At 35.3% G+C, this 10,310-nt stretch overlaps 1 protein-coding gene and 1 long non-coding RNA gene across 2 annotated transcripts; both read left to right on the top strand.

Annotated features, from left to right (window-relative positions):
- Positions 1-1,866: 1,866 nt before the first annotated feature.
- Positions 1,867-5,030, top strand: LOC110928744. Its single transcript, XM_022171777.2, has 2 exons — positions 1,867-1,992; positions 2,811-5,030. The coding sequence occupies exon 2, from the start codon at positions 2,828-2,830 to the stop codon at positions 4,442-4,444; it is 1,617 nt and encodes a 538-aa protein (XP_022027469.1). The 5' UTR covers positions 1,867-1,992; positions 2,811-2,827; the 3' UTR covers positions 4,445-5,030.
- A 4,296-nt stretch (positions 5,031-9,326) lies between these two features.
- Positions 9,327-10,044, top strand: LOC110927583. The gene is made up of 2 exons (XR_002585736.1): positions 9,327-9,491; positions 9,766-10,044. It is a non-coding gene; the product is annotated as an uncharacterized LOC110927583 (long non-coding RNA).
- Positions 10,045-10,310: the final 266 nt, after the last annotated feature.

The raw sequence follows: 10,310 nt of genomic DNA, 5'->3' as shown, positions 1-10,310 counted from the left end.
AAGATGTCGCAGAAAGAATTGGAGATAGGTTGAATTTGGAAAGGTTTAACTGGAACACATGGGTGCCTAATAAAGTTGTATTTATTTATTTGGAAGCTGTGATTGGGGCGTACCCTGACAACAGCGGAATTAATAAAAAGGGGCATAAAGGTGACCAATGATTGTTGTAAGCTTTGCGGGTACGGGGAAGAAAATGTGGACCATTTGGTTGCGAGGTGTGTTATGGTGAAAGCCATTTGGTGGCATATTTTTCTTTGGCTCAAGATTCCTATAAATATGCAGGCGAACACGTTCAAATGTTCAATAACTTGCTTAAAGGCTACGAGAAAAATAAAGGAGTCAAAGCGGTGGAAAAAGTTATGGAAAGCGTTTGTTTTGTGGTTATGTGGAGAATCTGGAAAGCGCGCAACGAGAAGAGTTTTAAAGGCAGCCCATTTAGGGCCACGAAAGTGGTGGAAGAGGCTAGGGGGGGCTTATTTGTGGCTAAAGCATCGATGGCTCGGAAAGTTAGATTGGAAGAGATGGCACGACTTCAACGTGAGAGACATTGTTTTGTTTTCTTCTTGTCTAGATTCTCGGCTTCTTGTTGGCCCATTGTATCGTTTTTATATGATTTATAAGGGTGAGAGGGGTGCTCCCCTCAACTCCCCTCACTTGAGCCAATGAAATTCGTCCATATCAACTCCCCTCTCCAACTCCCCTCAAACACTTAATCACAAGAGGTCATTTTACCCAAATCATGATTGGTTGGAACCCCTCTCTCTCCTCTTCCATACAAACAGTAACTACTCCCCGCACATGTAACACCCCCCGCGATGAAGGGGTTCACAACCCTCCACCGCATGCATCCCGTTCACCCTAAAATATCGCCGTTGGAAAAAAAATCTAGTAATGAATAAAGAAATGTTAATCATTTGCCTAGTGATTGTCAAAAACGATGGAGTATTATTAGTTTAACAAGAAAGGAAATGCCTTTGGTCTTCGTCTATGTATTTAGGCATCATTGTTTGTATAATCTAACATATAATAAAAGACTACAAATAATGCCACATGGCATTTTTTCCTTCAACCTCACAACTTTTATTTATTATTATTTTTTCCAAATTATATATAAAATTTTAGTATTTAATATATTATCTTTATCTCTATTATAATTAATAATTTCAAATAATATCATGTGCCACAACAAAATAATTCTCTCATATTTATCTTTTAAATTAGTTTTAGTTTAAATATTAAATCTTAATTCATATAATATACGAATATACTAAAAGCTACGATTAATACACTTAATAAAAAATATATGATTTAAATAAAGATAATAGAAAAAATATATATAATATACCCTAATCAACAAAACTCTCTTCGGTGTGAATATCTATTTTGTTGTTTTTGGAATATCACTTCCAGTACCTACGAAAATGTTTTGAACTATGCATATACACTACTAGAAAACTAGGCAATTGCGATCAAATTTTGCGACTAACATAAGACGGTCGCAAAATTAGTGACCGATTTGCGACTAAAACCAAAACAATTGCAAAATTAAAGACCAATCCATATTTGATCGCAAAACGGTGGAAAATTTTGTGGCCATATTTTTGTGGTCGGAAAACAGTCGCAAATACGAGAAAAATAAAAAAATAGCAAAAATTACGACCGTTTAAAGCGATCGCAAATAAAAAAACAAAAAAAAAAACAAACGTTGCGACCGTATAAAACGGTCACAAATAAGAGAAATATATAAAAAACAAAAGTTGCGACCGTTTAAAGCGGTCGCAGATACAAGAAAAAATAGAAACAGCAAAAGACTATTCATCATTATTTAGGGTAAAAACTGCAAATAGTCATAAGTTCTAGGGTAAAAATATATAAGTTAGACAAAATATTCATCTTCCTCTTTCATCAGTCACGGTCTTCTTTAATCATCCTCATCTGCCCTCCCCAGATTCAATCATCGTCATCATTCAATCCCCAGATCTGCGACTCACGGTATGCATATGGATTGATTAGTTATAGTACTATTAATGTTTTTCTACATATGGACGCTTGAAGTAATTAATAGCTACTGAAATGTTTGAAGCAATAAAATAACTACTTTATTTCAGCCCCCACTGAATTGGATATCTAACTACATTTTGTGTTAAAATAAGGTTAAATATTTACGAAATTTGCTATTAAATGATGTTGTATATTATCATCAGTAGTTCACTTCAGAGATATATGTCGAATAAGTGATTGTTTTGTGTTAGAATTTGGGTTTAGGTTTAGGTTTAGGTTTTATTTGTTGCTGATTAAGAGCAAATGTTTGAGTTCAATTTTGCTGTTTTTCATGTCAAAAAGCTATATGAAATTTGCTAATAAGATCAATTTAATTGGTAATTGATTGTATATAAAATTTGCTAATAAGATCAATTTATTTGGTAGTTGATTGAAATCAGATTATGCATATCAAGTTTTAGCATGAAATCTAGTGTGAATTTCGACACGAAACTAACACTAAATTCGCGGATTGGGTTTAGTCTTTAAGGGTTCGGGTCACTTTGGGGTTAAACGCATTTAGCCAAACGGGTTGTGTTCGTAAGTTGACCTGTTTAGCCCATTTAATTTTTAGTTATTTAAATTATGTTTTATACAAAAACATAAAACCATTTGGCATTTTATGTAAAAAATTAAATTTTAAAAATAAGTTGGTATAGTTTACACATAATTAATTTTAAAAATGTAATAATTAGTTAATAGCTTTGATTAGATTAATATAGCATATTTAATGCAATTTTTAAGTCTTACTTTTTGAAAATATCTTGTAGGATTAACTCGAGTAGTAATGGCGTGGTATACTGACCGAGGATGGATGTATGAAAAGATCGATAGTAATGGATTTCTTAATTCTGAATACTGTGACAATGTGGAATTGTTTTTGGACTTCGCATTTTCTAAAGAAGATGTGGTTGATACAAGGGTGAATATGCATGGGGAGACAGCACGTGACATAAAATGTCCCTGTTATAAATGCCAAAATATAAATTACAGAGACAGAGCCACTGTACAAAATCACTTATTTAAGTATGGTTTCATGCTTCGTTATGAAATATGGAGTGAACATGGTGAAAAGTCCAACCACGATGTTGGACAGTCTTCTACTACAATGGAGATTGATGATGATGATGATGATGATGGTTGCAAACGTATGGTGTTAGATAACTTGTGTTCATGCGATTATACTTCAAGTACATTGGAAGGATGTGTACCGAATCCAGAAGCAAAAAGATTCTATGACATGTTAGAAGCTGCTGATGAACCTTTGTGGGAGGGCGAAAAGGCTACAAGTTTTTCAAAGTTACAAGCTGCTACGAGTTTTTTGACATGGAAATCACTTTTCAATGTGTCAATTGCAGCTTACAACTTTAACCTTTCCATGATTAATGCATTGTTGCCCGAAAATAATAAACTTCCAAAAACCTTTTATGATACGAAGAAGAGTTTAGAACCATTGAGTCTTCCATACGAGAGAATTGATGTTTGCAAAAACCATTGCATGATATTCTATAAGCAAGACAAGGCATTGACACGTTGTAAATACTGTAAGGAATCTCGTTACAAAAGTGTCTTGAATAAGGTACCTAATTTGGTGATGTGGTACATGCCAATTGGTCCTAGACTTAAAAGGTTATATATGTCTACAAAAACGGCCAAAGATATGACTTGGCACCATGACCACAAAACAATAGAGGGTAGCATGGCACATCCTAGTGACGGCATGGCTTGGAAGCATTTTGACTCAGAGAATCCTGACTTTGCAAAAGAGATTCGCAATGTTCGTCTTGGGTTATGCACTGACGGTTTCAATCCAAATAACTCTCACTCAATTCCTTACTCGTTGTGGCCTGTCTTTCTTACAATCTATAACTTACCCCCTTGGATGAGTATGAAAGACTCGTTTGTTCAAGTAAGTTTGATTATTCCGGGTGGAAAGAGTCCAGGTCAAAACATCGATGTGTTTCTAAGACCCTTAATAGATGAGTTGAAAGAGTTGTATGGAGAAGGCATTGAAGTTTATGATGCTTATCGTAAAGAAAATTTCATTATGAGAGTTATTCTTTTGTGGACAGTTAGTGATTTTCCTGCCTATGCAATGTTATCTGGCTGGAGCACGCATGGTCGTTTAGCTTGCCCATATTGTATGGGGGACACAGATGCTTTTCGGTTACATGCCGGGGGTAAAACTAGTTGGTTCGATTGTCATCGAAGGTTTCTACCAATGTCACATCCTTTTCGTATTGATATAGATGGATTTCGGAGATCAACATCGTCGTTAGTGGGACCTCCACCCGAGTTAACTGGTTGGGAAATCTTAGAACAAGTTTCTAACATACCAGTTGTTTATGAAGGTGTAACGCCCCCAAAGCATAAAGATCCAAAATTTGGTAAAACTCATAATTGAGTAAAGAAAAGCATTTTCTGGGAGCTTGAATATTGGCCCATGTTGTTAATTCGACACAACCTTGATGTAATGCATATCGAGAAGAATGTTTTTGAGAATCTATTTCAAATGGTTATGGATACTTCTAAAACAAAAGATAACGTCAAGGCAAGGAAGGATGTGGAACAGTTTTGCAATCGACCATCGTTGCATGTTTCAAGTGGAAATAATAATAAAATTTTTTAATGTATTAAATTTACGCTTTGGGATTTACCTCGTTTGACGTTATTTTATTTGACCCGTTTGAGATAATACGTGACCAGTTTATGTGGTCTCTAGTTGTATGATATCATAATGACTTTACTCATTTAAATACAGGCACAGGTTCATGCGTCTACCCTTCGTCGTCATCGTCATCATCTTCCCTATCATCACCTACACCGGCAATAACCCAAACGCCTTGCCTACTGCACCTATAGTGTTTGTTACTTCTGACTTTGGTTTAATTTTGACTTTGTTGCTGAAATTTGGTTTAATTTTGACTTTGTTTCACAAATTCTGTTGTAATTTGAACATGGTATGGTATCTTATATTTGCTTGCAGTTTAGTTTCTACGCTTTCATGCAGTTTATTTTATAATTCCTGCAAATGCCATTTGTTTTGTAATCGTCAAATGGGTCAAAGGCTGCACAAATGCCTGTTTTGGCTGCAACTTTGTTTAATGGGTCAGTTTAATCGTCAAACGGGTCACTTGACTGCAAGTTTGTTTAATGGCTCAGTTTTGTAATGGTCATCTAGGCTGCAAGTTTGTTTAATGGGTCAGTTTTGTAATGGTCATCTAGGCTGCAAGTTCGTTTAATGGGTCAGTTTTGTAATGGTCATCTAGGCTGCAAGTTTGTTTAATGGGTCAGTTTTGACCGATTGATCTGCCATTTTTTGTTGATTTCAGCAGTCGTTTGATCTACGGTTGAACTAAATAATAATAAACTTCAGAACTGATATAGATTAATAAAAGGTTATATATGTCTACCACTGTGTGTTGCTTGTATCATAATTTATTTTCTACAGATACAAGAATTAATAAAAGTTTGAATCTGAACAGACAAACAAAGATGAAATTCAATAACCCTAATTTATGCTAGATATAATTTATCCTAGTTTAATGTATTTTTAAACTTTAGTTACCGATGTAACAGGAAACTTTATTGAAAACTGACCCCCTACTATTAAATATTAACACCCATAAACCAAACATCCAATACGTTCTTAAATTTTAAAACAAGAACAAGAGGGTCCTTGCCTTCTTGGCACATCACTTTCCAACACAAATTAGCACTTCTTGTTTTGGGTAAGTTCTTTTATGGATTCTACCAATAATATCGATTAGGGTTTTGTTCATAACTTGTTAAAAAGTGTTTCTTGATGCTTTACTACCAGAATGTTTGCTATTAATGGGGCTCCCCTTTGCATTTGTGTTTCTGCACATTTACACACCATAGGCATGTATTTTAAGATGGTTTTAAAGAGTGGGGACTAGGGTTTGTAAGTTGGGTTGTGGGAATTCGTTATATAGTTTTGCTGTACGTAAGCCACTAGAAAACCGAAGAACGGTGCTATCAATTACAGGTCCACATAACACTTGGTGGTGTCTGGTTCGAGTCTCGTTAAAGCTATAAAAACTAATAGGAACCGACTCAGTGTTGTTGAATTCCTACGGATCACCAGAAAGTAGCTCAACCGCCCCACGTCCTCGTGGGACAGCGTAGTGTTTTGAGTCGATTATCTGTTCACAAGTCCATTATCTGTCCAACGTAACATACATAGTTATCAAATATTTGAAATACCCATCAATGAAAAATAAAAACTACCAAGCTAGTAAAAATCATCCAAACATACCTTCATACAGCCTTAAAAAGATTTGCATTCAGTTAAACAAACTAAAAATAATTTTCAAACCAAACAAACCGACCCTTAAAAAAAGATTTGCATTAAGACTGACTCTTCAAAAAGTGCTTAGAAACATTTATCATTAAGACTGACTCTTAAAAAAAGATTTGCATTCACTTAATACCAAGTTTCAATCCAACAAATACCACAATCGGCCAACATTTATCATTATCAACAAGTTTCAAAAGTGCTTTCTCTTTAAAATATAAATAAACCCCTTTAAAATTTTCATATCCCGCTCCTAGTTCCCCCAATCTCTCTCTCTCAAAACCTAAAACAGACTCTGCCCTAGATAGGCGAATGGGCGATTCCTCAATCGTTCCTCCACATCACCGAAGATTTACCAACTGATCTGCATAAAACCTAGATCGACGACTCCTTAATCGTTCCTCTAACCAATTTCTGTCACACTTTTGCTGGTAATCGTTCTCGATTTCACGTCGTTTCACGGATCTGAGGTATTTGAAGGTTAATTTGATTCTATTTTTTGTAGTATCATGGCACGTAGTACAGCAGATGCCGGTAGATGTCGTGGTTTTGTGGCAGGAGGTGGCAGAGGGCAAGGTGTGGTCTCTTATTCTCCCTAATTTTGCCCTAATTTCTTCCTATTTTCTGCTCGTAGACACAGTAGTAGACCTAATTCACTGTTATCTTCATGCCTTCATGTTTGTTCATCACTCAATCGTGTGTTCGATTTCGATATGATAACTGTTTATATGGATTTAAAGTTATTTTATGCTGTAGAAACTGTAAACATAGGTTATTTTATGGATAGAAGATTGTTATTTGTATGTGTTTTTTTTAGAATGCTGATGGTGGATAGAAGATTGTTACCAAAAGGATTGCAGTGTAGTGGTAATGCAGTATCAAGGTGTGTAGTAAAAGTGTTCTTTCGTAAATGGTTGAGCGTACTTGTTCAATGATGGACATTGGTGTAGATTACGAGTAGGTTTACTGTGTTTGTGTGAGTTAGTCGTTTATTAAGAAGATAGAAAATTTTTCCTATAACTATATTGCTACTGCCATCCCGCTATTATAATAGAATTGGAAAGTTTTAAGAGATTAATTATCTTTTCTTTTGCGAGTGGAACACTGTTGCATAATGATAGGTGACATTACCCCTTGGTGACCCGCGTAGTCCATCCTTTGGTCCCCATACCCATGTAACCATTTGTATGTATGTATTCTGTCTTTAGCTCTTTATTTTCTCCATCTTGCAGTCGGTTAATTGTTAAGTGTTTTAGCATATTACTAACTAGTACTTTTATGTAATTGTTTGTGGTCCGTGTTTCGGGATCCAATCCATGATTTTCATGTTCATGTTCAAAGATGGAAGAGATAAAGAGATGATAAACAAACAACTTTTGTATTAATCCGGTAGTAAACATTACAAGTCGGCCCGATTACATGGAAACCGAACTAATACCAAAGAAGTATACATCCAGGGAGAAATCAAGTGGTGATTTCTCCCGGTGAGGACTCAAACCTCCTACCACTCTCTAGCACACACTTGTGCTCTCACTCTTGTGTTGCAAATGACAAGGTGTTGGTATTTATACCAAACACAGGTTGCACGGTCGAAGGATTAAACTGACTGGTCGATAGATCATCTGTCGACCATCCAGCTTTCGAAAGATACACACATACCTCGAAGGATGCCATATCCTTCGAGGTCCATCTTTAACCTTCGATGGATATCTTTCGAGCTCATCGAAGGATACACAATCCTTCGATGCCTTATCCTTCGACACCAACATTAAACAACCATAAACTGTCTAGCAAACACACACGGTCAACCGAATAACCCTCTCGTTTGACCACTTCAAACGAGCGGGTCTATACACGTTCGATAGACCGTTTCACTAACTATTACAAATTCAGCGTAAAATAATAACTAATCTATTCGACAAGCATCGGACACAAAATCTGCATCAACATAAAGAACTAACGGCTTTGAAAAAACTGAAAATCGATTTAAAACTAAACGTGAACCGCCAAACCATCATCAAATTGCTAATACCTAGTCTCGTTTGGTTTATTGTTTCGAAATTGTAGTTAGCGTTATGTTCAAGTTTTATTGTCAAAACCGATTGTACATAACGGTATGCACCCTACATACCTACTCTTAGTGTTAACGATTCAGTTTTCATGATTTTCTTGACTGTAGTTTTACTGGTAACATCACATCAAGATTGAGTTATCTATAGTTTTTCAGGCTAAGCGATTCTGTGGGACCCCTTTCAATGATTTGGAATTGTAAATATGAACAATTCTTGTGGTCAAGATCAAGTTAGGTTTCAACCCCTTTGCTTTGTTTTGTTTTGTTATGTTTTGGTAAATGACGAAAGCCGTGTGCTGTTTGCAACAATATGAAAGGGTGTTTGGATTTATATTTTGAAACTGATTATTGCACCATTAAGAACTAGTTAATGTATAATCAGAATCTGGTATTTGGATTTATATTTTGTAACTGATTATTTCTTGCATCTTCTTATGTGAGCCTCCGAATCTGGTTATTTTGACCCCTAAATAATCAGAAAACCGTGATTACCCCAATTACTTACAACTGATGAAATGCACATCCAAACCCTCTCCGTGTTTAGTTATAGAGGTTACACATTATTCCCCTTGAATGGGTTAATAGGCTGATCTTGTTTAAGAAAGGAGCACATACTTCAGATATAATCTTGTGGTGGGTGGGATTATGTAACCCCATCCATATTCCTGGAGATTTTGTTCAGATTAGAAAATTTGTTTAGTTTAGTTATATCGGATGCCATTTTTCTTTGTTAACATACCTTGTTGCTGATTAAGACTACAATTAAGTATTTTGTTATAACTTCAAATATTTGGTGTTATTTTTATAAAAAATAAAAAAAATTACATAACAATTTTATTGTATCTATATTATTCGGTAGTGCAAAGTATGTTGAATTAGGTTGTATTTGTAGGTGAAATATGAGGGATATCATTTGGAGAAGTATGGGGATGAAAGTAGCCAGAACTTGACAAAGAACTGTGGTACCGAGCTTGCGGGGGAAAGAAGAGAGGCAAAGTATATGGGTTAAGCAATCTTAAGAATGATTTTAACGTTCAGCATCATGGCAAACAAGACCAAGAGGTATGTTTATTCTTTTAAGTTGTTTGGTTCAAACATGTTTAAACTCAAATATTGACATTATTTTTTCATGCATTCACTTCTCTGTCAATAATAGTCAATAATATGTTAAGTTTTGTATGGATATTATTGAAAAATAGGCTATTTGACCTTAGAAGTCAAACTGATTTTTTTTCTCTTTATTCTATAATTGTATATCCAGCTAATAAGTTTCATAAATTGTATAAATTGTGATAATGCTGGCCATTAATATTTCACTTTGTGTTGGTTTTATTAGATCGAAAGATTGAACGTGATTATCCAAGATATAGTGAAAGTAAATGAAGAAGAAAAAGAAAGGTTGAACGATATTATTGCGGGATTGGTGGTGGAAAAAGAGAAAGATAAGGCGGAGAAAGAGGCTATGAATGAGAGGATGGCAAACATTGAAGCGATGCTAAAAGCTAGGTTTCAAAACGTATAAACACTTTGTTTTGAATATGTATTTTGTTATGATAACTTTGGTATTTGATGTTTCAAGTGGGATGTTTTATATAATTGTGAAAATTTGATAATATGTGAAATTTAAAATTGACATTATATATGCAGGTTAAAATAGAAAATGCGACCGCAAAAATGGTCGCAATTTTTCAAAAGAGAGGCGGTCGGAAAATGGTCGCAGTTTGTAAAAGACAAGTGGTCGGAAAACGATCGCAGTTTGTAAAAGGGATGCGGTCGGAAAACGATCGCAGTTTGTAAAAGGGATGCGGTCGCAATACGGTCGCATCAAGACCGTCGCAACCGAAGTCCCACAAAACCAGGAACAGTCGCAATATTTGTGAC

Source organism: Helianthus annuus, chromosome 3 (genome assembly GCF_002127325.2).
Source record: "Helianthus annuus cultivar XRQ/B chromosome 3, HanXRQr2.0-SUNRISE, whole genome shotgun sequence".
In the NCBI taxonomy this organism is placed as follows: Eukaryota; Viridiplantae; Streptophyta; class Magnoliopsida; order Asterales; family Asteraceae; genus Helianthus; species Helianthus annuus.
This window is presented reverse-complemented; position numbering and strand designations above follow the sequence as displayed.

What these genes read in the sequence shown, in the direction of transcription:
- LOC110928744 (XM_022171777.2), top strand. Translation starts at nt 2,828, where the DNA reads ATGGCGTGGTATACTGACCGAGGATGGATGTATGAAAAGATCGATAGT.